This window comes from Bremia lactucae, linkage group LG1 (genome assembly GCF_004359215.1).
Source record: "Bremia lactucae strain SF5 linkage group LG1, whole genome shotgun sequence".
Classification (NCBI taxonomy): domain Eukaryota; phylum Oomycota; class Peronosporomycetes; order Peronosporales; family Peronosporaceae; genus Bremia; species Bremia lactucae.
The window spans coordinates 14,419,641-14,447,365 of NC_090610.1; the positions used below are offsets into that span (position 1 = coordinate 14,419,641).

The window sequence follows — 27,725 nt, forward strand, 5'->3', positions numbered from 1 at the left end:
TTTTAAAAATTAAGTGGTCACATAGCGACCACTCCATCCAATGACATTCAGAGTGATTGTCGTTTAAGGGAGGGGTGATGTAACGGGGTGTATCGTTACATGAAATTAACACTTAAAGGTTGTTAATTAATATATTATCTAAAAGGTAGATAATATTTGGAGGATATTACTTTATATAGTAATATTCAGAATTCTTATCCATAAATAGGTATAGACCATTATACCTATTTATTCCGCAGACTAATCAGCTGTAGGAGTAATCAAAGAGAGAGTTACAGATAAGATAGAGATAAGAATTCATTTACATGTTTAGTATTAGATTATAATTAAGTTAGCATTTACAAAGATAGAACAAGAGACACTTAATTATATTTAATAGAGTTTTCATTTTACCCTCTTAAAGCTAGTTGCCTTAAGAGAAGTCTTCCTCTGCACGTACTAGTGTACGTGAAATAATGTAGGCACCACTCGCAACTGAAGCAGTGCGAAGTGGACTTGTACTGAAACAGTACAAGTCGTAGTGCCCCGTTACATTAATGCCCAGCTTTCAAATGACATCCTAAACTGTGGTTTGCTTGTATTAGGGAGGCCAACACAATGTGCATAACATACAAAAGGGTAGGTCACAAAATGTGAATCACACCCGAGTGGTGGGTCTAATTACTGTATTTAATTAATTGACCATCCCCTTAAGTACACCAAGTGTACTTGACGGGGACTGTGTAACAATAAGGGGCAACTTTAGCCCGTTACATCACGCTAGTTTTGCCTCGTCGAATCAGATAAACAAGTGTTCATCTAAATCCTGCTGAAGTATTCTCCTAAAGCTGTAATGGCTTAGGCATTCTTACACGCAACGTGGCAACGTGGAACCTGGAGCTAGCACTTTTACACGTGTTAAACTGCATCTTATTATATAGTTGCTTTGCCCACCAACCATTTCCGATGTCTTGCTCACCAATCAATCTTCATACATCCTTATACAATGGGGCCATGCACGCTTCCATATACTGCTCGAGATCTTCAGGTAACTAATTACATAGGGTAAGGAATGAATGTAATTTTACGATAGCGTATTTCCTCTACAAAATGTCATCTTCTACACTCCTCGCATTCGCGTCACGTATACCTTAGCTAGTGCAAGCCACTAGCCATCGCAACTTGATGAGCTTGTGTTGGTCTATCGCCTTGGTCAGTAGGTCCACTCGCATAAGCTGGGACTGAACGTACAATGGCTCAAGGATTCCACGACGAGCATAGTCCTTGACGAACTTGAGCCGAATATCAATATGCTTGCCCTAAGCGACGAAGCCTCGCCTTCATTCTCGCGGAAGGCAGCTTGATTGTTCACGCGTGTCATCGTATGTAGAGACGGCGCTAGTCCAACTTCCACCAACAATTCTTGAATTCCAAAAAGCTCGCGACCTTGGTGCTCGCGCGCATTACGAGTCGCATTTTCTTGCTCCGGTGAGGTACCGCGCAATTTTCTTTACCACTTTCCAGTCTTAATCTTGCGGCTCGTGAAACCTGTGCACCGCAAACGTAATGTCCGGGCGAGTACACCACGCGTCCCACAAGCTTTTAACCAGGGACTCGAATGACTCAATTGTAGGCTTTCAAGGTTCTCCACCCTTCTTGAGCAACGCGCAGTCCGGTTTAGCATTATTGTAGCAGTCGTCGATGATCGGTGAGCGTATTGGATTCGTCAACGCCAATCCGTGCTCCTACAGCAACTCACCAATCGCCTCCTCCTGTCTAGAGCATATGCACACGAATCAAGTGCGTTCACTCGAATTCCAAGGAATTTCGACAAAGTCCCCAGGTTTTTGATCGAAACGATTCCATTGCCGTGGAAACCCAATCAACGTCCGCAGTTCTAGTCGCCGTGACAAGGAGGTCGTCGACGTCGACGCCAGCCACAATCATCTCAACACCATCCCGCTCATAGTATAAAGACATGTCACTGATGCATTCCTTGAATTCTGCGTCGTTATGTCGTGTCTGCAAAAGCTGACCCCATAGTCGTCCCGCCTATTTCAGTTCGTACAGACTTTTATTTTGCTCGAGTGCGACATTGCTCCAGGACGAGCACGTTGTTGTGTACTGCCGCGTCAAACACGACATCACCGGTAGTTAGCAAGATAACCGCTCGTCGATCGCCCTCGTATTTAAGCGTAGCCTTTTAGCTTCAGCTTTCCATACGACACTGTACTGCATGTAAGCAACGGTGTATAGTATCCTCCAGTCAGCCGAATAACGCTTGCTCTTGTACATGCCATCACGTGAAGGTAGCACACTTCCGACCGTTGTTAGTCGAGTTTTTTTCCATCGGCGACGAAGCATTTGTCGTTGCACTCACAGCGTCCTCGAAAAGCGCCCCACCATTAATGAGATGCCTACTGGATCCACTATCCAAGACCCACAATTTGTCCTAGACCTTGACGTCCTGCACGGATAATATGTAGTTTACAATCCTTGGCCCTGACACTGCTTCTCCAGTCTCTATTGGCAATATTGTTCTTCTTCGTTCTTTTCCTTTTGTCAGGACAGAATGACTGAATGCGCCCGATCTCGCCACATCCATAGCACTTGCGAGTATCAGCGCGTGGCTTGCTTTAATAAAGGACGTCCTTGCCAAATGAAGCAGCGCTTCGCGTTTCTAACTCCAACCCCTTCAGCTCGAGTTAGGTAGTCGATCCGGTATCCATCATCTCGATGAGCTGCGCGACACCGCATCGCTCTGCGGCTAAAAGCTAGTGGACAATCGTGTGCGCTGCGGTTCCATTGAGCTTGGTTGGGTCCATCCGAATGGGCCTCGGCTGATGCGGCAGGGCAGAGAGCATCTCAACAGTCCTGTTGAGAGCCTCGCTCCGAGTCTGCTCATGCCTCAGCTCATCCTGAGTCTGAGTGACGAACTCCGCCGCAGCATGGCCCTGTGCCTCGGACGCGGCCCTCCGCTGTCCGAGTACGAATGCCGCAAACTGCTCCAACTGAGCAATATGTTGCTCAGGAGGACTACCCAGGAGCCTGGCCAGGGCTTGTTCACCAAGTCCCTGCGCCATAAGCCCTGCCATCTCCCGATGATGTTCGAAGAGGTAGGGGGAATGAGCCCGATCAATGTTGAGGCTCATCCTCACGTACAGACGCAGAGATGCGGGTCGTGGAAAGGATTTCTAGTGCTACCAAGTGTAGGCGGGCACGTTGTAATGTGGCTACGCTCTACGTAGACACACACCCTAGCACCGCGAGGAAGCGGTTTAACCAGCTTTCTTGCGTGCAGTGAGGTAGTTGTGGTGGGCGCGTTAGCGACCTCGCCCAAAGCACTAAGTACTCTAGTAAAGTGTAGTCACGGGAGCGGTAATCCGGCTCCTCGTGCGCACTTACCAAGTAGGAAGTAGTTTTCAGACTGATTTATATTTAATCGTATAAAATATAAATACCTATTTTTCGCGTAACGGATGACGCTAGGCGTCAACCCTCCTAATGTGAATGCACCCATGTGCATCACATACACAAGGGTTGGTCACAAATGTGCACCACACCCGAGTGCTGGGTCCAATAACTATTATTTAGTAATTAACCATCCCCTAAGTACACCAAGTGTACTTAACGGGGACTGTGTAACATTAGGGCAACTTTAGCCCGTTACAAGCTGCCTTGTTACACACCCGTTAAGTACTCTTACACAGGGGGGCCAATTACTTCATGTGAATAAATTTGACCTGTCACTCGGGTGAGGTTAACATAGCGACTTACCGTTGTGTATGTGATGCACATAGGTGCATTCAAAATGAAAGAGATGACGTCTAGCGTCATTCACGAGCTGAGGTATTTAGAACAATACGCTCGCCATGTCGAGATGCACATCTACAGAGATGGCTTCTATTGATTAAGTAAAAAGATTCTATATTTGATTCTACATCATATAAATTAGTGTTAAACTTACTTTCTAGATAACAAGTGCGCACGAGAAGACGGGCAACTGCTTCCGTGACGACACTTTTTCTAAGGTACAAAGTTCGTTGTGAGAGGTCGCTTAGGCGCCCACCAACTACCTCACTGCACGTGAGACAAGACGGACAAACCGCTCTCTCGCTTTGTTTGGAGGTGTGTGCTTGGTAGTGCGAGGCCGCTTAAGAAGCGCCCGCCTACATCTCCCATGCCCCTTTTACACCCAAAAACCTTATCAGCGATTTCTTGAGTATGCCCAGATGTTCGTTAATCCCTTTGTCAACAACAGAAGTTCTGATGCGTCGTCATTATTGGTGATGAAATCGTCTATCGCATCAAGAATGCCGGGCTTGCTCATCTCGTTAATTTTACTTACTGATCTGCTCTTTCGTGACCAGTGGCAGGGGATGCGCGTCGTAGCGCGCGCTGTCATGTGTGCCGTACGTTTTGGACTATAACTGTTGTAAAGCTGATGCAGAACGGAGCGATAAGAGGGCTTCAACGTGCTCGTACTATCAATGAAAGCGTATTAAACTATTTACATATATGATAACTACACTTTATTCGACAATGAATCTCGGACCTGATATCAACATCAACATTCCGCCTCAAAAACTTAGCTATTTTTTATCGCCAGTGCTATCATTATAGAATTTTCGAGCTCGATCGAGCGCGCATAAATCACCAAGGATCCGTGGTCAGCAAACTTAATTGCCTCTTCCTCTGTCCACTTTATTATCTAAAAAGATTTATCGAGCTTCCGTAACGCAACTCATTCAGAACCCTCGACATGTCGCTGTCCAAACAAACTAATCTGAAGTTTTCAGCGGCCGATAGATTGCGCGAATTTGCGTTAGGAATATTTATGTATTATATGTTAGACAAGTCAGTAATTAACTTCGGATGCCATACTCCGCAGGTAAAGTGTAGGCGGGCACGTCGTAATTCGGCCACGCTCTACTTAGACACACACCCCAGCACAGCGAGGAAGCGGTTAAACCTGCTTCTCTTGCGTGCAGTGAGGTAGTTGTGGTGGGCGCGCAAGCGACCTAACCCAACACACTAAGTACTCTGGTTAAGTGTCGACACGGGAGCGGTAATCCGTCTCCTCGTGCGCACTTACCAAGTAGGAAGTAGTTTCCAGACTGATTTATATTTAATAGAATTAAATACAAATTCCTATTTTTAGCAATAAAAATGATATCTCTATAGATAACACTGAATAGTATTGAGACCGATTTATAGATAATCGCATAAAAGATAACCTAGCCGTCATAACGGATGACGCTAGGCGTCAACCCTCCTAATGTGAATGCACCCATGTGCATCACATACACAAGGGTTGGTCACAAATGTGCACCACACCCGAGTGCTGGGTCCAATAACTATTATTTAGTAATTAACCATCCCCTTAAGTACACCAAGTGTACTTAACGGGGACTGTGTAACATTAGGGCAACTTTAGCCCGTTACAGCCTATATGGAGGAATATCATTCATTTAGCACTTTAAATCTATGTTGATGTCAAATATTTTGTTATTATTGACAATATCTTTGTCACATTCCTCTTACATTCTTTCCTTTCTCTAACGGAATGTACCAGAGCACAAAAAAAACTCAACAGCACTCGTCAATTGTCCATTCAGCTTAAAAGCAATACAGGATGCCTGCAAAAGGTTGAACAACTAAATTATTTAGAGGTGGATAATTTTTATTTGATTTTATTTTTTTATTTTTAAATATGAAAGGTAGCAAACTTTAGTCACTGAAGAATGTAGCTGTTTGTCAAAATGACAATAAATTATCTGGTACGGAAACAGTCGCGAACATATAGCAATGTAAAATGTATTGAAATTATTCCTGCTGGAATAAAGCTACAGCTTGCGACACAGCAAAGTCACCCGAGTGGCTCATGGATACGCTTAGCTTTGATAAGCCCAAGCGGTTATATACTTGAAGTGGGTATCCTGAAAGCAGCACGGAAGGTGCGCCTGACGCCGTCATATAAATTTCAATTTCACGCAGTGGAGCACCAGCTCCCTTCCACAAATTTGGCTCTGTTGGGGCTGAGCTCGAAATAGCCTTGATCACAGCTTCTTTAGCAGCCCAGCGGCCTGCAAAGCTTGCGGCTGGGTAAGGTGAGCTGTAGCAGTATGCCATCTCTTTATCAGTGAAATTACGGCGGATAAAGTCTTCCCGGCCGTTCAGATTCTTAAACGTCGCCACTGGCTCGACGTCGACGCCCATACCCATATTTTTCGACAAAAGGCCCAAGTCTAACGCCGCTTGATTGATGGCAGTCAAGAGCGTCGACGACGAGTCTTCAAAAGGTGCGTTCGATGTTTTCCGGGACAAAGACGCAATCTCTGCCGCAGCCTTCGCCTTCTTCGCGCGCTTTTCAGCACGTAAACGGCGGTTCTCATTAGCAGTCAGTGAGTCCGCACCGCCAAACCGCCACGTCTTTGAAGTCACATCGTACTCGGCACGAGCGGTTGGGTCCAAGTAAACGTTGCTCTCTTGGGCCGACGAATACGGCGCCTCATTCTTCACCTGAATATGCAAAAGCTTTCCAGTGATAACATTTTGCGAGTGCAAGTTCATCTTGACCATTCGTTGCGTACGGCGAGCCGAGTACTGCTGAAAGTCGTCGGCAGGAAGCGTAGACAGAAGATAATCTGGGTGTACCAGCAACACTTCACCGCCAGCCTGGCCAAAGCCAAAACTCTTCATTAAGACAGCCTTAACACCTACCGTCTGAAAGCTACGGTTTGGGTACATAAGATGATCGTATTTACGCAGCGTCTCGCATGTATTATCCAGCTGCCGGTTCCCTGGGATTAAGCCCGTATTCAACACCTGCAACAGACCGTTCAACATCCAAGCAGCAGCAGCACCTTTTGGATGACCCGTTAAATGCTTTTGACAGATAACCGGTAGCGGGTTGCCTAGCGAGCGGCCCAAATGAGCCATCTGTTTGTGCGTCACCTCGCTCTCATTTTTGTCGTTTGCCGTGGTACCAGTGCCATGAAAGCTGGCAGCACCCAGATCATCAATGCTTAAATTCCATACACTCAGTGCGCCTCGAAGAGGCGCGATATCAATACGGCCGTGATAAAAGCTATCGCCCCACATTGCTTGCGCAGACTGCACCTTGCGCGCTTTCATCTCATCTAAAAATGCCACCCGAGACTCGTCTTCGTTATTTAAAGCTTTTTCGCGAGCAAACCATTTCTCAATACTATCAAGTTCGTCGTCAAATTGGCGGCGACGATACATTACGTCTAGAAGGGGTGACGGCTTTGAAGTATCTGACGAAGTCTCTCGCGCCGTTGTGAGAATACCTTGTCCAGGGGCTGGTACAGATCGACCATTTTTGTCCGTTGCAGTGTTGGTTAGCGCGACAATACCATAAATTGGTAGCCCCATTTCTAGAGCGAGCTGTGCATCCATCAATAGCTGCATACCAGCACCGTGACTCTCCATGAAGCCACCACGCGTGGTTGAACATGGACGACACATTTCCTTCGGCTCGCGACCCATGCCAACTTCCTTGACTGAATCACTCGTCGCCTTCATCTGTGCAAACTCGTAAGCACCTTCCTCACCAAAATCGTCGTAGCCACCAACAATGCAAACGCGAGCTTTGCCACTCTTAATCGTCTCGGCACCAATGTCGACTGACTCAGCAGCCGTAGCACAAGCACCCACGGGGGTCTTAATTGGACCGGATGAGCTCAGCAATAACATATTCACCCACGCTGGTGGTGTGTTGATAAAACATTCTTGTAAGGCGTCACTTGGAGCAGCTTTTCCTAAAAGACGGTACTTGTAGATCTGCGAAAATCCCCGCATACCGCCCATACCACCACCAGATGTGTTTCCAACTTCCGAAACGTGAACGTACTGGTAAAATTCATATGGATCCGTCACACCGGCAGCAACAAACGTGTCCATTGTGGCAGCAAGCGCATATAGCGTGACTGGGTCCACAGACGCAGCTAAGTCCTTCGATAGCCCCAAACGCTCAGCGCTCCATCCCGTCGGGATTTGACCAGCGACAAAGCGATCAAAGTTAAGAGCACGCGGAATATTCAAAACAGACCCCTTGCGCAGACGGATCATCCAAGCACCAGATGAATGCTGGAAAATGTCAACGTTTTCCTTGCCAAGCTCCTTACGGAACTGAAAAGCTTCGTCTCGGTCAGCTACCTCAATTGGCGACATCTTCTTGTCAATGGCAACCTGGTGCAATACCATTTTGTTTTTCGGATCGTATCCGTCAAAGAGTTCTGGTTCAACAATGCGGATACCCGAGTGTTTTAAAATGTCCTCTTCGTACCGAGACTTCACTTGATGGTCCGGTACAATTTCCTTTGTCTCGGCATCCACCCAATTGCCCTTGTCAAATACGATGCGACCTGTCAACCACGCCAGCTCAATACACCCTTCTAAAGAAAACTCGCCGTACGACTCCATTTCCCATCGCGTGCGCGAGTTACCCCACGGACTCACTTCACCAAAGCCAGTAACTACGACTATCTGACGCATATCTAGCATGCCACGCAATAGCGCTTGTTCAGTCGATGCGGACAATCCGGTCACACCCGACAGCTTAGGAAATCCGTTGCAGTAGTAGCTCGAGATATTCGCGCGAGGAGCGAATGTTTTCGAGTTAAATGCAGCCACTTGTTTAAATAAAGGCAGAACAGACATTTTCTTGTCATTTTCTTGAGCTGCATAGATGGAGGCCTGAACCTTCGACTTCTTATTTATGTCTGCGCGTATTGCATCCACTTGGTCCTTCAAGTCGCTTATTTGGGCCATGCCGCCAGTGAGATCTGCAAAAATTGGCGACTCCGCAGCACGGTCAACAATGCTGGGGTGCATTAGAGCGCTTAGATTAAATCCCATTTCCGTCGTACTAAACGTGCGCATTCCCATCTTTTCAACTCCAGCAGCAACCATATTGTTACCAGACATCAGACCTGTGCCTCGCGTCCAGCCGATGATAGCTCCGACGATCGACACTTGGTCGTCCCAGCCTTCAGAATACCATTTTCTCATAAGACTCTCTACGCCCAACTTAGACTCTGCGTACAGACCGTCTCCGCCGAAATTACCGTGATTTGGCGACATGGGCAGAATCACGAGAGCAGGACGCGTTGTTATATCACGAGACTTCTTTGCCACCACAACTTCACCCAACAATCGCACTGTGTTTGTCAGCATAATGCGGTGCGCTAGCTCCGAACGAGAGTCAATGTCAGTTATCGTTCGTCCAACCTCGGAAAGAGCCGCAAATGGTATTACAAAGTCCAAGTCGAGCTTGTGCACATTGTAAATGTGCGCTACTAGGCTATGGACGTCCACTTTAGAGGCCTGATTAAACGGCAGCACAAACAGACGGCTGCCACGGCTACCGTGTTGTTCGTAGATCTCACGAAATAGCCCAGCCGTCTTCATGCTGAAGCTACTTGTTGTTACAAATACCGTTGCACCACCTTCCAGAAGTGCTTTCACGATTTCAGCACCAATCGAATTCTTGCCGCAACCTGTTAAAAGTGCTACTTTACCAGTAAATGAAATACCCGTTGATGCCATCTCGCGCATGCACGACAGCAACACGCAGGTTGACTCGACATCGTACAAACGAATGGTCGGATCCACATTAGACGGTTTGCGGATATGGACGTGCGGCAGCACAATTTTCTTCAAGTTTTCGTTAAGACCGAAGCGCAGCGAAGATGAACGAGCCACAAGTGATTTTTCTGTTTCGCGCTTAGAACGTTTGCGCAATGAGTCACGCAGAGCATTAAGCTTGGCACCCTTGGCTTTCGATGCCTCGCTGGTATTGCTTGTTTGCTTGTTGGTAATTGCAGATTTTTCGTCTTTGTAATCTTCTTCATCATAACTGTCAACTTCATCACTATTCATACTGCCATTGTCGTTCAAAGTCGTCTCGAAGCCAACAGCACTAGTCATGCCAGCCGTAACATCCGATCCAGCAACCTTTCCAGTTTCAATAGCGTCATTGTACTCTAGTCCTCGAGCAACTTCGTCAACATAATTAATCGAGTCCGTCACGCCATCGCGAGGTACCTCCGCATACTCGAGCACGCCGTTGTCAAGGATACGAAGCAGCGGCTGAGTCGGCTTGAAGATCTGCATGTTGACCGGATTCGTGTTCAGCCACTCCTCTATCTGCTCTACCAGCAATTGAACGGCCTGAGCCAGCTCGGGGCTACTTTCTTTCAAGGCTCGCGATACGAAAAATTGCGTGCATCGAAGCAGCTCGGGAGTGGCTCGGTTGCACAGGTACGGCTTAAACCATTCGAGAGGTGGAAGCGCCAACTCATCCGTGATAGTATCAACATTCTTGTTGATAAAGCGAGTCATTGCTTCAAAGTGAGCGCTCAAGCCTTTATTTACAGTCAGCTTGGGGCTGATAGGCAGGCCACTAGCAGCAGCAGCGGTGCGGTAATATAGCTCCATCGCATCCTGCTTAGCCCAATTCCAGTAGCTATCATACTGACGCTCTTTCTTAGCGTCAAACTTGCCAGCAATTCCGGCACCGTAAAACTCGCCATGTTCTGTGACCCATTGCGACACTGACGACTCCAAGTCCTCGCGCATGTCCACCTCGGTCTCAATCTTGCGGTGCCAGTCCAGCTGATCATCGCCTAGATACGAATTAAGAGCCTCGACTTGGTCTGCAATCATGGACTTCAGACGTTTTTCGAAGTCACTAGGCAATGCGCTCGATAGCATCGCCTGCTGACCTATCGACGAGCCTGTCGTAACACCTCCCAGCTTCGACAGGTATGGGATATCAATAGCGGCATATTTGGCATAGTCGTCTACGACGCCGTCTAGCCATTGCTTAGCCGATGTATCATCCGACAAACGGTGTTGGGGATTCTGGGTAAGGGCGTGTAGTAATACACTCTCAGTCCTGCTACGCGGCAGGCAGCGCTCGCTGGACAAGTACTCTTTAATGACTGAAAGAGTGAAACCTCCAGGCATCTTGCTTGCCAATAACTTGGCAATTAAAGCACTCGTTACCTTTCCAGGCGAAGCGTAATTGGAAAATTTATTAGCCAGCTCTGACAGCTTCATTTCAGCCGCATCGTCTGGACCTGAGCCAAACTCCTTCTCCAGGTCACCAACGATCTCGTTCTGCACAGCTGACTTACCTGCAGCCAATTCTTTAATGGTTGTAGTCTCTGAAATCTCGCTAAAAATCTTGCCGAGCTTCACCGCCAACATTACAAGCAAAGCATGCTTCGCCTCCACAGGCTTATCGACTACGGTTGGGACGGAAAAAGAAGCGGAGTTAAAGGCCATGCCAGCTGAACCGGAAGCAGCATTGATTGACGGACGATCAAGAGAAATGCCAGCGAACGAAGCATAGCCACTTAAACTCTCGTCTAACCATTTGCGTGCGTCCGTGTCACTCTTCAATCGTGCCTGGGGTGCAAGCAGGAGTGAGTGAGCCAGAATGCTCTCCGTGCGTCCAGCACCCAGCCCCTTATCGACGCCCAAATACTCCTTGACACTGGACATCGTAAATCCACCAGGCATCTTGCTAGCTACCACCTTGTTGATCAGGCCATTCGTGACTTTGCCAAGCGTAGTGTAGCCAGAAAATTTCGCCGCCAATTCCTTCAGTGGAATCTCGCCAGCACCATCTGGGACACCGCCACCAAACTCCTTCTCGAGATCACCAAGGATTTCATTTTGCACAGCAGACTTACCGGCGCACAAAGCCTTGACGTCCGTGTCTTCTTTTATCTCGCCTAAATCCTTATTCAGTTTCACTGCGAGAAGGACACGGAGGATGTGCAAGGGGGAAACTGGAGCGTCTGCAACGGCGACGGCAGGAGCTGAAGCGACCGGAGCAGCCTGAGTGTATTGTACAGGGGTAGCGAGAATCTGAGCTGGCGTTGAAGCCGTTGGCTTTAAAGGAGCTGCGCTCATTTTTGGTGCAAACGCATTGGCAACAGCAGCTTCAGCCTCGGCAGCCAACCCGCGAGCGTAGTCTGAGGCAGAGATATTCGATGTTTCCTCTTCAAAATGCACAGCCTCGCGGTCTCGCTGGTACCACAATATCTCACGCGACACATTTGGAAAGTCGCCAACCTGAAGAGTACGAATTGCCATGTTAGTCAAAGTTGGAGCTGGACCAATTTCCACAAAGCGTCGCGCTCCGCCCTCAGAGAACAGGAGCGCTTGTGTCTTAATCCATTGTACAGGAGACGCAAACTGGTAAGCCAAGAGCTCCACAACCAGCAAATGCGCAAGCTGAGCCTTTGAAGTCAATTCCCACTGCATCGGGTCTAACACCTCTTCAAGGTAGGGACTTTTTGTTGCTGCGTAAACCTCTTCAAAGTACGAGCGCTTTAGCGAGAATGGAGTTGCCACCAAATTTGGGATGTAGCGATTCACTAAAAGTGGCAGCTGACGCTCAAGTACTTGCGGGTCAAACTTTGTGCGTAGCAGCGCACGAAAAGACGGCACGCCTCCAAGAAGCTCACGCGAGTGAAAAGGTACGTCAATGCCAACGAGAGGGATCGTCGCCAAGCCTCGCGCCAGTGTGAAGGGACGGCCAGACTGATCGCACTTTTCTTTTCGAGCTCGAGCCTGCGTCAACGCTTCGGTAATTACCTTGCTTACGTCTACAGTGGCAGTTGCGTTAAGCGTCTTATAGGCAGAAAGTGCCAAAGACAGCGTCTCAAGGTTCACATTTTCCCCTGCCACAACATACTGACGCTGTTGTATGTTAAAGTTCACCACTTGTAAGAGCTTCCCCGACGCTGCTTCAATTCCATCCACAATCTGATGCATGACTTCTTCGGTAAAGTGGGGACCCACGCGTGTAGGATTTGTCGCCACCATACCATAGTCCGAACGCCCTTCTGCATCGCGTTTCACTGCCTTCTGCATGATTAAACCACGTAGAAATACGACTTCCACGACGTCTTCGACAGCTAAAGCTCCAGCAAACGAGCTCAATCCAGCGTACTCACCTAGTGAGTGGCCAGCGAAGTGGGCGTCATCCGGAATTAATTGAGCAGCCTCAATTTCCGAGAACATGGCCTTTTCCAGTAACACCAAGGCAGGCTGGCTAAATTGGGTTGCGAAAAGCAAGCCCTCAGGAGCAGAGAAGCTAAAACTTTGCGTACGCGCATTAATTTCGGGTAGTAGAGGTGCAACCTCACCCGTCACGGGGTCCTCGCAGGACAAGCTCATATACTTTTCGCGAATCTTGCGGCCCTTCTTGCCGCCAAAGTGCACTGTAACTGACTTTGGGTTGTTCCGCACCATCTCAAGAATGGAAAAGCCAAACGTCTTACGCAAGTGCGTGTCACCACGGTTCCAAATATCACGGGCAACCGAGGATTCTCGGTAGCGGTCCATACCCATACCGACAGCAGCAGAGCCTTGACCCGTGAAAACAAATGCCATGGGTGCTTGCTTTACCACAGCGCGCGCGCTAACAACTCGTTCCCCGCAGTCATTAACAACCTCAATCGACAGAACTTTCTTGCCGTTGACTAGGCCGACGTGGCGAGCCTGCATGAATAGTTTATCGCCAGGGTACACCATACCATCAAAGTTAACGTCGTAATCCACCACATTGCTATCAAGTCCCAAACCAAAGCTCCGAATTACCAAGTCGCGTACTTTAGTTGCCGTCCACATGCCATGCATAATAGGCTTACCCTCCGGAAGATGGCCAAGGATGGCGGCGTACTTGGAGCGATGAATGGGATTTAGATCGCGAGATGCCAACGCGTACGCCAATGCGTCTGTCGGCACATCTATCACTAAGGGTTTTTCAAGCAGATAGAAGCCACCAGTCGCAAATAATCCGCTATCCTTGGCATGATGAGGCTGCACTTGATGGATGAAATCCGCAACAGGACTCTCGTTCACGTTGCAGCTTTCAAACTCGATCGAGCCAAGTTCCACATTCGAGCCCGCTTCTTCACGAAAAAGTGTTCCCGATACCTCGACTGACATCAACAAATTAATCGACGCATACTGTTTTTTCGTCGTCAGCTTCATTACAAGGTGATCGCCAACAGTCACGGTAGCGTCAGCATCAAGTTTAAGCCAGGACTTTGTCTTGAAGATTTCAACGTCCTCTTGGCGGCTGAGAACGAATTCGTCAGTCGACTTGTCAGTTGAAAAAGTCGACTCAAAGTCGTTAAAGGAACCGCGAATGAGGAACTCGCTGTGCAGCTCTACCAAAGGTTCTAGCACCTCTTCCATTCGATCACTTACTGTCTTCCGTGAAATAATTGCAACGCCGTGAACGATCTTGCCGCTGTCGATAATGCGAAGACTACCGACATTCGAAGTGCTCACAATGTCATCTCCAGGCAAGAATGTGGTCGAAGCCTTTCGCGACGACAGGAGCTTGTACGAATGCTTCAGATGCACCAGATCAAGCAAGTTGCCCTTCACTTCCTTGGCAAACACAGACTGTATGAGCGGACGCCACGATACAATGGTTGAGAAATCAGCTGGAGCGCCTCTTTCGCTTTCGGGAAGGCCCAGCGAGGCACGGTACGCCAAAATGTCAGCCTTTGAGACAGCAAAGTCGCACGTGAATGGAGCTATGACACTTTCATTGCAAGCAATCCTGCATGTTTCTTCTTCCTGTCCCTCGATTGCCACCCAGAAGCGAGCATAAAACGCCTTTACCTTGTCAATAAAACCGCTGCCGTCCGCATGAATAACACACGATAATTCTGGGTGGTACTGAAACATCATTTCAAGCGCCACAATATCAGCCTGAAGGCCGGTCATGGCAGGACGCACTTCATTTACGACGACAGCTACATTGTTATCTTTCTTCATAATTTCAATCACTGGGCCCAATAAGTCCACCGAGCTGTCAAACACACGCACCCCAGCATTGTCAATTACGTACTTCTGACCCACTTGAGGCACAAGAAGCTGGCGGACAGGATTGGCGAGCCACTTCTTGTCTTCTGCTATGTGAGGTGACGTAATTAACGCATGTAACCAGTCTTTACCAATCACGGATGCAGCAAGGGAAGTGAGCCATTCGTCAGCAGAAGGCAAAGCACTTAGTTTTGTAGGAAGTGACACCGACACGCTTTTTTCGTTTTCTGTGACCTCAACATTCATCAAATTTATTTTCTGATTGACTGACGCAGTAATTGCAGCCGCAATTGAACCGCTTTCCCGCGCAACATTTGCAAAGCCAGCTACGATACCGCCCAGAATGTCCGCTACAGGTTCATCTACGATTGTACTGTATCGAACGGCCATGGGACCTTGAAGGACAAAGACACGCTGCGCGTCTTGAGCCGGAACAGCATCTAAGTCTTCTGAATACCAAAGCGAGTCCTTTTTGAACCACCCCTTAAATTCCGTGTCAATCACAGGTACAAAGTTCACAGGTTTACCTCCAGTGCGGCACAATTCCAGGAAATAATCGCAGTCTGGCACGGAAAATAGCGTTGACACAGAATTGGGATACATGGCAATGAAAGCGCGAATGGTTTCCCTTGGATTCTTTCTCAGTGTCGACTGGTCAAATAACTTATTATCACTTTCGAGACGTAATCGCTCTTCTGAACGCGTGATTAGCTTGCTGACACGTGAAAAGTATGTCTCGTGCACCCAACGGTGTGGTTTCCCTTGTACCTCCACATACATCAAGTCTATTAGACGCGATAGCACATCACCATACGTCATTTCCTCCAGATCTGCTGGTACGCACTCGCCCGTTTCTACATTGCGCTTACAGCCAAAATAGGGCTTCTGGTAGTCTGCGTTAAGCCGACTTATTATATCTTTCTTATTAAGTCGAAGCACCAAGTCCAACTGATCGCGAGCGATAGAAAAGTATTTGTCGTCAAACTCCTTCCATAATATACCACAGCGGTTCGCCAAAATGTGAATTGCCTCACCCAACTCTGACGTGACTGTCAGGACTCCACCTACGACGCCAGTATAGCTTCCTTCCCAAAGAGCATCGGAATTGATACCAGGCGTATTCACTAGCAATGCCTTCACCTCTGGTGCAGTCGCCGCCTCTTTTGCTACCATCACGCGAGAGCCCATCAAAATTCCATCTACAGGCATCTTGTATAGGTGGCCGCGAGCCAAGCTCCATTCACCTGTAAGATACTGCTTCGAGTCTTGCCAGTTACCAAATCCAGAGCCTGCAACCAACAATACATTCGATACGCGACGGATTGCAGCGTAAGTCTCTTCCATAGGCTGATGGAAATCTTCAAAGCTATGGTGGCCACCAGCACGACCGCCAGTCCATTGTAACATGATAGTCATAGCTGACACTGCCTCAGCGATTTCAAGCACAGCATAAATGCCTTCCACTGAACCAGGCTTGAAGCAAACTATCATAATACCAGCTGCTTCCAGCTGTGACATCATGTCCAGAGCACGCTCTTTTGTCGGAATACCTGCGCCAATTGTGATGCTTTCGATTGGAACGCCACTTCGTCGCAGCCGCAGAACCATGGGAAACTGGAAGGCCCACTGTTTTGCATTCAAGTACAGCATATTAATGGCAATGCCAAGACCAGGTTTGATCTTGGAAACAAGCTTCTTCACGGCATGTTCAAACAAATTGGGGCGTGAAAGTCCCCCGGCAGCTAGTTCGCCATGGAATCCAGCATTTTGAATTGCTGCAACGAGGTCGATACCCTCTAAGCTCGTTGTTGGCGTCATTCCGGCCACCATTACCGGTGGCTTGTTTAATGCACGCGTAAATCGGTTGTACAGATGCCCTGATTCCGTTACTCGGAGTCCATACTTGCTAGCCCACGAACCCTTTATGATGCTAGCTGTTGATACGGTTTCAATAAATTGTTTACGACCTATGAATGGAGCAGTCGTTGTCGAGGCATCCAGGGTCGCGTGTTTTAAAGTCGCAATTACAATCTTAATGCCCAGGCCTTCGGCTATTTTGTCGCTAAGTTTCGCTGCACCAAAATCCGGACCGAATTCAAGAATATGCGTCGCATCGGAGTGGTGCCGAGCAATCTTTTTCCACGTTGCTGGCCAGTCTAGAACCTCTAGTAGTTGCATGTTTATAAGTTTTTCCACTACATCTGCCACGGTCTGCAGATTTGTCGCTTCGGGGTCGGTCGCGTATACTGGCACCTGAAGTTGGCTACCTTTGATCTCGCATTGGATACGCTGTACGTCTAGCACCAGCTTGTGCTTGGCCTCAAGCAGAAGTGGTGTATGAAAAGGAGCTGAGATGGGCAGAAATGAGACTGAGCCCATCGGTTTCCGCTGGGAGTGTGGAATTCTGGTCTGACTGACCTCGGGCTTAGCAAATAGATTTTCCAGTGCCTGCTCTAATAGCGATAGCGACGATGGGAAACCCGTCACATTTATCATATTGGAGGAATTAATCAAAGAAAGATGGAGATCGGGCGACTTCGTACGATGCTTGATGGCTTGGATAGCCCCCATTATGGGCTCAGGTAGTAGCCCTCGCACGACCAGCATTGCGGATGCATTTTCTACGACCTTTCCGTCTTGTTGGTAGTGCTTTAAACAACAATCGTAGGCTTCTTGTGCACGAAGTCCCTGCCAGAACATAAAGCGCAACATAGAAACGCTAATGTCCATAAAATCTTGATCAGTCTTGGCCAAGGAGAAGATGACAGCGCTCACGACACCTTGACTGTGGCCCATTGCTGCGGTGGCATTCTTGACGACGCTTTCATGACTCACGTTTGCATTTTCGAGAAAATGTAGATAATTGGCGCACTGTGTCAGAACAAGCAGCGGCATACTAAAAAACACGCGGTCTAATACCAATTTGCTCGGAGCGACACCAATTTCAAGACTCTGTAGCCAGGTACGCAAGTCAATGACCGCCTCGAAAGCAATAGATGCTTTGGCCTCGGCCGAACTTGACTCGGCCAATAGCGCCTGTGCTGCCGTGTTGATAAATGCTCGTGTACTGGTCTCGGACGCAACATATAGCCGCTGCAACTCCGTCCAGTACGAGATGCCCTGGCCACCAAATTCAGGAATCAACCTTAAGGTGTGTATCACATCAGCCAATGCAGACACGACTGTCGACTCTGTGGTAGTCGACGTGGTGACTGAAGTGGTAGTCGTGGTGACCGCGGTCATGTGCCCATCTGTCGTCGCAGAGGTTTTGTTTGTGTGGCTTTCCGTCACCTCGTTCATAATGCTGATTTCTTGTAAGCAATTATTTTACGGCGTCTGAAATTGTACTTCGTGTTCTTCTTTTTGCCTACGGGTGAGTACGGAAATGCTTTAGCTGATAAATTCCATCTTGCACCGACTATGACGCCTCCCATGCATTGGTTATTAGGACTGCTACATACAGTGCTGGTAATCCCTACTTGGTAGTATACAGAAGAAGAGTATTGGAACAGAGCCAGACCAATTCCCAATGACGCGCTTCAGCCAAGGTAGGCCGGGAGCGTCGACGTCAGCCCAATATATCAACTTTTGTATCGGCCATCAACTGGCCATAAATAGCAACTGCTGCTCATATCTCCGATCGAGAGGTCTACTTTTGCGAGATTATTTCTGATTTCAAGCCGCCAGGTTCCATTTACCAGCCCATCGACGCGCTACGATGGTATAAAAAAGCAATTTAGTAATGCGATGACAACGAGCGAAGCAAATCAAGAAGGATTTCCGTAGACGCCAAGTCCGTAAGGTGCGGCAACCGTGAGACCATTTAGACGCGTCTTATGGCTTTAATAGGTTGCTAAACATTTAACGGGATGAAATCAATTTGGGCTACAAATCCCCATCATTGACGTATTGGACGGCCATATCGCCGCAAACACATTGCAGCCAGACAGCCTTCTTGGATATAGCATTGGCAATCTGGCGGCAGAGTATGACTTTCTACTATATTACCGTTACGCGACAGTCATTTATATAAAAGTTAGTCAGTTTCATGGCAGCAACGGTGAGTAAAATATTTCATGGTTTACTCATCGTTGCTGCCATGGGACAGTCTGCTATTCAATAAAACAAAATATCACGTCGAGATACCATTGAAATAATTTATAGACACGCTCGTACATCTTCTCCATACGTCCGAAAATCGATTTGATGCGCAGATAATGCGTTGAAGGCCGGATGCTACAAGAACTCTATCCCCAGCAGCATCATGTCACTCAACTTTATCGCCGGAATTAAGCGGTCTAGCCTCAAATGACGGAGCGTCACATTTAACATCTTAATTATGGAGATTTAGGCTTGATGACGTCGTGTTCACAACATTGCATTGTGTATGTCTAATGCGCTGCGTGATGAACATTAACGGCCAGTGATCTGAGCTTAAGCTAACTGCTTGTAACATTGTCGAGGCCGGCGCTCGATATGGAAGAGCAGTACATTTTGTAAAAGGTCTCAATCGAGGCTTTACGAATAAAATTAGCAAATATTCCCGAGCATAGCTTTTTCATGCAAATGGAGCAATTAATAGGGTGTTTCAATTTTCTGAGCCATAAATTAAATCGCCTATAGACAAGATGTCATTTTATAATAAGACCATGCAGTGGCATGGGAATTTATAATCGACGTGTTCTTCGCTTCGATGCAGTCACTACGCTGCTAAAAAATAGCTTTCCATGTATGCAGAACCAGAACGTTAGCGAAAATCTGCATTCATTCGTCCTTTTTATGAATTGATTCATTTCGACAATCCCAGCTTCAACTTATTACAGAACACTTTTTTGAACTCGTAAGCTTTTCTGCAGCAGCACAACTTTGACGTAAGAAACTTTGTCCCAATTTTTATTTTCTTTAGTATCACGAAAAATGGAAACAATTCCAGAGTCCATTCCAGGCAACTCTGAAGAATCTCATTGGACCAGCTCGCTGAGCTGCTTGGGATACATATGGCTTTAATACGGTTGGAAACAGTTGCTGATAATCTCTCGCTGCCACTTTCCAAAGTAACTAATGGCTAGCTTAAATTCAGCCAAACCCAGCTGCAAATTGAAGGAGAGAGAGCGAAATATATGCTAAACTGACCAAGGACTACTGATTTTTTGAATGCCATGGACCTTAAAGCCAATTATTATCCGCGAACGCGGATGCAGTAAACAATTACCAAATGCTTCGTCTCGGCTCGAGTGCAGGCCATTGCTTCACTGGTTACAGATATTTAATGTGGGGCCAACATTTCGAGCTGCAGCCCGTCAATTACGACTCAGCTATCCAAATGGAGGTTAAAAAAAAACAGCTACTAGACGCCGCTCGAATTGACATCGAGGCCTTAGAGGTCAGGTCGCAGAAAACTTGATGCCCCCGCTGAAAGTCCTTTAAGGAGACGAATATATTGACTTATACGGACCAAGGCTGCTGGCAGCAACATTTAGTGCTTCTACCTTGGAGAAAGCAAGCTTCGCTGCCTCCCATACTTTCCACACGTTGATAGCATGATACGCGCAAAGTGTTTAAACATATTATAATTAATCAAATGATTGCAATATTCAAGCTATTGTTATGATCTACAGGGTTTCAATACTTTGATGGAAACCTCTTGAATCCCCTCGACAGTGACTAAAAACCCGTGAAACAAAATGGACAAAGGCGAGTTGCTGAAGGAGCTTTCGCTTCAGGAGAAGCTTGCGTTCTTTTATTGCTCCTATGTCCACGAGGAGAAAATAGAACTCGACACAGATAGGGAGCTGGTGCGGCTGTGGGAGAAGATTATGACTTCGCGTCGAAAGTCCCGCGAGCGCGTGTGCATCCTGCTGAATCAGACGGAGAATACGTCGGCAGCCAATGTACACACCCTGGACAAGAGCTTTCGGGCCAAACGTGAATTACTTATGCTGTCGGAAGGTTCATTGCGTACCGCAGCCAGCAGTGGTATTTCTTTGTCTGGGCGCGGCAGTATTTTAGCTCAAGTGGAGATAGCGAAGGCGAATAATGAGCTTTTGCAAGAGTGCGGCGCCCTTACTGTGTTTGTGGACCGCCTTCAGCGCTCAATTCATGCTTTTCGAGGACTTAACTTTCAACACTTGGACCTGGACCAGGTAGACGCACTCATTAACGACTTGCAGCAGGACATGGTACTCGTATATCTGCTGATCGTCTTTAATTCTCACAAAGAGAACGCTGTCTTCGACCGCCAACTCATGATGATTGGCACTATGGGTCCATCGTTCTCATTATTGTCTATTTTGGATTGCCTTAGCCAGCTTAATGTACTGCCTGGGTTTCCTATAAAAAGGCTGTTGCTGTTATTTTACGAGTGGTTCTCAGCTGTCATGGGTAACTTTAACGAACTTGGCGCGCTTAAGCGGTATCGTCGCGAACGAAGTGACATTGATCCTTCCATTTTAAAAGACGATGCTGCAAATGTTCTACACTGTAAGACTTTGAAGCCGTACTGCGACACAATTCAAGTTGATATGCAGGACCCGTACTATCTACAGAAGAAAAACTTTGCGAAAAAACGCGAGGCGATCCACAATAAGTACTTGCATCGAGCCAATTATGAGCTTAAATGCCAGGAGTCTACTGAAGCTAATTCGGCAACGAAGCCACTAAACACACTTGATGATGAATGGGAAGTCCGTGTGGAAACGCTTTACCAGCTTTTATTACCTTGTATGCGCGATCATATTACATTTTTTGGGAATTTGGTGACCTTATCTTGCGGTAGCGCTCTGAATGCGCGTGATAAACAAACTTTTTTTACTCGAAGAGGTGACCAATACGGAATGTCGGACTTTTCCGCTCCAAATGGCGAAAACAACGATAATCAATTTTGGAAGTGGATACTTCGCGAAAAGGCGATTGTTCTCGACGTTTCAAATTTGATCATCCTGTTGGTTTATAAGCACTTCCGCGCAAGTCACGCGTGCAAGGGGGAGTACTTTATGCAATTTTTTCTGGAGGCTAACGTGCTGGCAACGCTGACAAAATTTATGAATAAGGATGTTTCAACGTACCTTCAGGTACCTCGCCAAGACTCCGATGAAGCGAAGATGGGATTTTATGGACTTGATAAGGAATTAGATAAATGCAATATCCGCTTCGAGGATGACCTGAATGAATTTTCCATTCAGTCTACCAGGACCATTACGAGCATCTTAAGGGTTTTGCAGAAGCTGACCAAAAGAAAGCCAAATTTAATTAAAAATGCTCTTTGCCGTGGGCAAACGATTGTGTGGCTGAAGGTATTCCATTTATTATTTTTTTAGTTATTCAGGGATTGTGTATTTTCTCGCTAACTAAATTATGCGAATAGCGTGTAGTAGCATTGCAGATCCCCTTGCCCCGTTTATATGCTTTGAAATTGGTGAAGTCGCAAGCAAAATATTTGGGCCATCAGGTAAATATTTGCTTTACCTCATTACTTTCAATTGGCGTTTCTCTAGCGTATCTGACTTGTTAAATAATCATGGCTTTACCAGTGGGTAAAGAAGTACACTTGCTTCAGCATGCTTACCGAAATTTACCTTTATGTGCGACCGGAGCTAGATGATGGATGGTTGCACTATGAAGACGAAGATTTGAATAAGCCTTCCTTGCAGGATTCCGTCGAACGGATTATTTTTGGAGAAATGCAAGCGTACCATCACAAGCATTACTTTGATTCTCCGTTTGGAGGCGGCAAACCGCTTCCTGCTGGGGTTTCGATGATATGCGAGGACCGCAAAGAGCTTGGCTCAGACTTGTTTGAACCCAATGGAGGCCGCTTGACAAGGATGTACGGCGCTCTAAAGCTTGATCCTGTCAATTTTTGCAAACAGTACGAGAAGTGGCTTGATGCTGAAAATCTTCAGCAAGACCAATCAGCAAGTACGGCGCCACTTCCAGTTTCATTTGTGTGAATTTTCTTTTGGCTTTTGATACAGCAGCAGGCGTCGTGCATGTCTAACTAATGTGTAATAAAGTCTACTTGGTATTAACCCAATTTTGACCTTGTGTCGCAGTTTGTCTTCTCTATATCTTAAAACTAGGAAAGGTGTTAAGTGTTGCAGCGCCATCAAACCGCAACGATACTGCGTCCACTCATTGTGCAGAGCGTTGCGTCGAAAATATCTGGTAGACAAGCATCATCGTCGAATACTTTGCACGTCGATAACTGTCAAACTGATAGTGGTGCTCCTCGCAATTTTTAAGCATGCTCGGGCGGCAGTCGAGGAATGGGCATGATATCATTGCATTCACCATTTTGCTTTTTCTGCAGAACTCGGGTGGGAAAGCTTCAGTTAGTACTGCCTCCTGTCCAGCATAGGAAAACATAACTTCCGCGCCAGCACTCTGGCACTTGCGGCAGTAGTATAAGTCAAAGGCACCTACTCTACTTGCTCGCCAATAAGCAACATTGACTATCAGCTGCTTACAGGCGGCGCACGTTGGGTGTAAAGCGATAACAAATAGCGATTCACAAGCTGACTTCACTGATTCGCTGACCCGCTTGCGGAAATTAGCACTGTACGCACTGGAAAGGTTTGCTTCTTTTCTTCCTCTTTTAGGTGACGTGGCAAGTCGCTCGGCTTCGCTGGGCCAATAATCGCCATCAAAGTGTGGAGGAAGCTGCTTATCAAGGAGTACTTCCAGGTGCTCGAATTCACTAGCATATAGGTCGCGACAAGCATATACGACGCCAAGTTCTTTTGCTTTCCTTACCATACTCAGATACCACTGCAAAAGGCGCTCTTTCCCAGGATTCTTCTGAAAAGATGGATGACACCAATAAATAAAGTCTCCTCCGCGAGTGGTAGGGCATGCCCAAATATGTGCGTACTCGAACCCGTTGACTTTGCAGGACGCCAGATACGAGATAAGGATCTGGTGAAACAAGCTTGTACGTACATGACGCGGGCGCATGTACACGAGACTATCAAGATACGCGATGTAAATTCGGTTGCGGTTGGCATGCAACTGGCAGTGCTTATCATATTCCTGAACATACCTACATACAATGTTGCGGCAAAGATCAATATTATAGTAAAGTAAACTCAACTTACATGCACTTACATAGAAAAGATGCAAACTTCGACGCCATTGATCATCTGAAATACAAATATGACCTTTGAAGTGTAGTCGATAATTTGTGGATACTATTGCATTAAAAAAATATAAAAAGTCAGTAAATGCATCACTTCGATGTCGACAGCACTGACACTTACAGCTTGTGAAGCAGATTTAAAGTGTTCGCGCACCGCTGAGCTCACATGACACGAACTTCTTATTGAAGATACCACCTTAACAACGATGGACTGGGCAATTATGTCTTCACCCAACGAATTCAAGTGCTGCTGCACCCATTTCTGCATGAAGCAAGACAAATCACACGACTGCAGATTTTGACTTCTCACGAAGCTTGTAATGCTTCCTTCCACTAACTCTGAATCTGCTCGAGCTTGAAAGCTAAAAATCTTTTCTTTGATTTCTTCCTCAAATCCAAGCGATCGCGTGAAATCGGTTGCGTATGGCCTGCGTTTCAGCGCGGGGCTGTGAGACCTTAAAAGGTCTTTTTGCTTATTTAAAGGGAACTCATCAACAGATGTATCAACCGGCGACATTTCGAGATTGTCTTTCGTCATGTTTGCATCAAGCTCTTCAAGAAGACAAAGTGGGCAAGTGTACAACACTTCTTCCTCTTGAATTGCATTCTCGCAAGCATTGAACAGCGCACAAATTTGGTGCACCCACCCGTTGCACTGGTCGCATTGTACCCACGGCTCCGTAAGCTCGTCCAAAAATTTTGCTTTTAGCAACGCAAACTTTGATATTGTGTACTCCATTTCTAAAGCTTCAGTCTGGTGGTCAGTATTGGAAGCAGGTGCTGACTTTAAGGATAGCACTTCTGGTAGCGAAGAAAAGCACTTGGAGCACCAATGGTACTGCCCATCAGGACTTTTATAATATATTGCATGACGCTTAATACGTTGGCGGCATGCGCCTAAGCATACAACGAAAGGCGGCTCAAAATTAATGCACTTCTCATAACAGATACCACAGACATTATCAAGGCAGTAGGGACAAGAGTGTGTTTCGCGGCGTTTAACCATCGCTTCGTCTTTAGCCTTGTATTTTGTATAGTCAGTCTCAAATTCCTTCAGCAGCCGGGACGCCGACTCGTGGACGATATGTCCTGGTGGATTAAAGAGACAGGCATTGCTGAAAACAAGGCGAATGCTGTCCGCGCACTCGCCGGCTGTAGCAAATTCAAGATTCAGACACTTGTCTTTGACAATAGCGAGGTCCATAGGACGCTTGATCACCTCAGAGTAGTGAGGGATGTTCCATTTTACTGGATCTACTCGCACATTAAAAAAGCCGCGATTCCATTTGTGAAACATAAGCTTGGACACGATTGTCAGCATTGGTCGCAAGAACAGCTCTCGCCGTACGTCATGTAGGTGCCGCCGAATTTGCTCGGCTGACGCTGTGTTCAACGGCGAAAGCGTTAGACTGCGCTTGTTGCTAGTGCGGCGCTGTCCACGCGATATGATGCCCTCCGCGTTTCCTGATTTTGAATCGTGGAAAGCGAATGTGCCTCTCTCCATTTCGCGTTTAAGCTTCTTGTCACATGGTGCGCAAGTTGGTGGAGCGCCCAACGAGCGCTTAAGACCGTGCGACGTCACCGTAGCATCCGCTAGTGTGCCGCTGACCGGACCCACGCCACTAAGGTCCAGTGTTAGTGCGGACTGGTCGGCACGCGATGAGTCAGCCAAGCACTCTGGACCTGCAAAGCTTCTCTCGGGCACGCAGGAGAATGCTTTTGTGTCGTTTAAACACATGGGTGGGAACCAGGTCGGAATGTAGGTTTGGTCTCAGCTTTTGTATGATTTCTTATCGTCGCACTTGTTTGGGTGGCATTCAAATATGTGGGCAAGATCTTTCTACAAGATATTCAAATAATGTTCGCAAGCCAGACGGCAAAAAACAATTCTCGAAGAAAAAGTATCAATTCTACGATTGGCTTAAAATTACATGTCGTCTTAAGTCAAATTCGGATTAATAGTCTAATATGACAACTTCAGATAATCAAATAATGTTCGCAAGCCAAACTGCGAAAAAAAATTCTTGAAGAAAATGGTTCAAATTTGTGATTGACTTAAATTAATAACATGTCGTCTTCAGTACCGTTTAAAATAGAAGTATTTATTAGCTTTAATTCGGATTAGAATTAATCAATTAATTGCTCACCCCTAAATGGGTCTCACAGTACGAGGGATCTGACTAAATTATAAGACAAGAGGTTAAATTTCGAAAGCTTCTATGGGACACGCTGTAACGGGGCACTACGACTTGCACTGCTTCAGTACAAGTCAACTTCGCACTGCTTCAGTTGCGAGTGGTGCCTTTCGTTCCTTCACGTACATTAGTACGTGCAGAGGAAGACTTCTCTTTAAGACAACTAACTGAAAGAGGGTTAAATGAAAACTATATTAGTATGATTAAGTTTCTCTTCTTTCTATCTGTTAATGCTAACTTAATTATGAGCTAATACTTAACATGCAATTGAAATCTTATCAGTCTCTCTCTCTTTGTTTACGTTTACAGCTGAGTGGTCTGCGGGATAAATTGATATAATGGCCTATACCCATTCATGGATAAGATTTCTGAACATTACTATATAAAGTAGTATTCTCCAAACATTATCTACCTTTTAGATAATATATTAATTAATAACCTTTGAGCGTTAATTTCATGTAACGATACACCCTGTTACGCACGCGATGATATTTACTTGGCCAGTGATTTGCTTATACAGCTTTTCAGTTTGTGATGGGGTCACTGAAGAAATACAGCCTTTCAGTTTGTGATGGGGTCACTGAAGAAGCAAGCAATATCAGCTATACTTGTCTGTTCATTAGCTAATTTGTAAATGTAAGCAATTTAGTAACACTTGTAAAGCAAGTCAGAGACTAGTTCTCAATTTGCATCCTAGCAACCAAGGGGATTTTATCTTATCACCAACCGTCTACGTGCTATGCCGCAATCACCAATTCTGACGTGGCGCTTGCTTGCATAACGACCAACCTGGCCGACGATTCCACTGCTCATTCGGCACCCTAGGCCAGCCGAGCCGTCTCGCGTTGTGGCGAAGTCACTGCAGCATCAGATGCGATGATGCGATGCCTTTGCAGTCTACGGACATTTAAAAATTTTCAGAACGAGTCTCTGCTGCGGTGTAGGCGGGCACGTCGTAATGCGGCCACGCTCTACTTAAACACACACTAGCTTAGCTAGGAAGCGGTTAAACCTGCTTCTCTTGCGTGCAGTGACGTAGTTGTGGTGGGCGCCTTAGCGACCTCACCCAACACACTAAGTACTATAGTAAAGTGTCGTCACGGGTCCGCATCCAATGCCTTGGTCGAAACGCCGCCAGCTACTGCTGCTGTCGCGTTAACGGGGCTAAAGGATCCATCCCACTTTAACAGTAAGGATGTTGATCCGTCGCTCATTGTCGTATACAATGAGTCGACACCATTGCCGTCACCTCATAGTAGTGATGCGGACAACGAGCTCATGAGGAAGGATGACGGCACATTATTCCCCATTCAAACTTCTCTCATGTCTCACAACATGGAGACAACAATATTTATGAATGCTGTCTCGTCGTCTACGCTGGATAGCGCAGCGACAGATAATGAGAGCGCTGCCCATAAAGGCGCAGCCGCTTCTCACAACGCCTTATGATCAGACCATTATCCATTATGGTTCTGACATAGAGGATTCTGAGCCGAAAGCTCCACCGACGAAACGTGAACTTGCTCAGTCGG

General features: G+C 46.8%; 4 protein-coding genes across 4 annotated transcripts; 2 read left to right on the forward strand and 2 right to left on the reverse strand.

The window, feature by feature from the left end:
- Window positions 1-5,805: 5,805 nt before the first annotated feature.
- On the reverse strand, window positions 5,806-18,165 carry CCR75_002038 (uncharacterized protein; the record flags this gene model as incomplete). Its single annotated transcript, XM_067960138.1, has 1 exon — window positions 5,806-18,165. One exon carries the CDS (start codon window positions 18,163-18,165, stop codon window positions 5,806-5,808), a length of 12,360 nt encoding a protein of 4,119 aa, XP_067814878.1.
- Window positions 18,166-20,549: 2,384 nt separating this feature from the next.
- Window positions 20,550-22,215, forward strand: CCR75_002039 (uncharacterized protein; the record flags this gene model as incomplete). Its single annotated transcript, XM_067960139.1, has 2 exons — window positions 20,550-22,131; window positions 22,190-22,215. The coding sequence occupies 2 exons, from the start codon at window positions 20,550-20,552 to the stop codon at window positions 22,213-22,215; spliced, it is 1,608 nt and encodes a 535-aa protein (XP_067814879.1).
- Window positions 22,144-25,736, reverse strand: CCR75_002040 (uncharacterized protein; the record flags this gene model as incomplete). The annotated part of the gene is made up of 3 exons (XM_067960140.1): window positions 22,144-23,902; window positions 23,968-24,050; window positions 24,093-25,736. 3 exons carry the CDS (start codon window positions 25,734-25,736, stop codon window positions 22,996-22,998), a joined length of 2,634 nt encoding a protein of 877 aa, XP_067815393.1. The 3' UTR covers window positions 22,144-22,995.
- Window positions 22,422-22,814, forward strand: CCR75_002041 (uncharacterized protein; the record flags this gene model as incomplete). Its single annotated transcript, XM_067960141.1, has 1 exon — window positions 22,422-22,814. The coding sequence occupies one exon, from the start codon at window positions 22,422-22,424 to the stop codon at window positions 22,812-22,814; it is 393 nt and encodes a 130-aa protein (XP_067815392.1).
- Window positions 25,737-27,725: the final 1,989 nt, after the last annotated feature.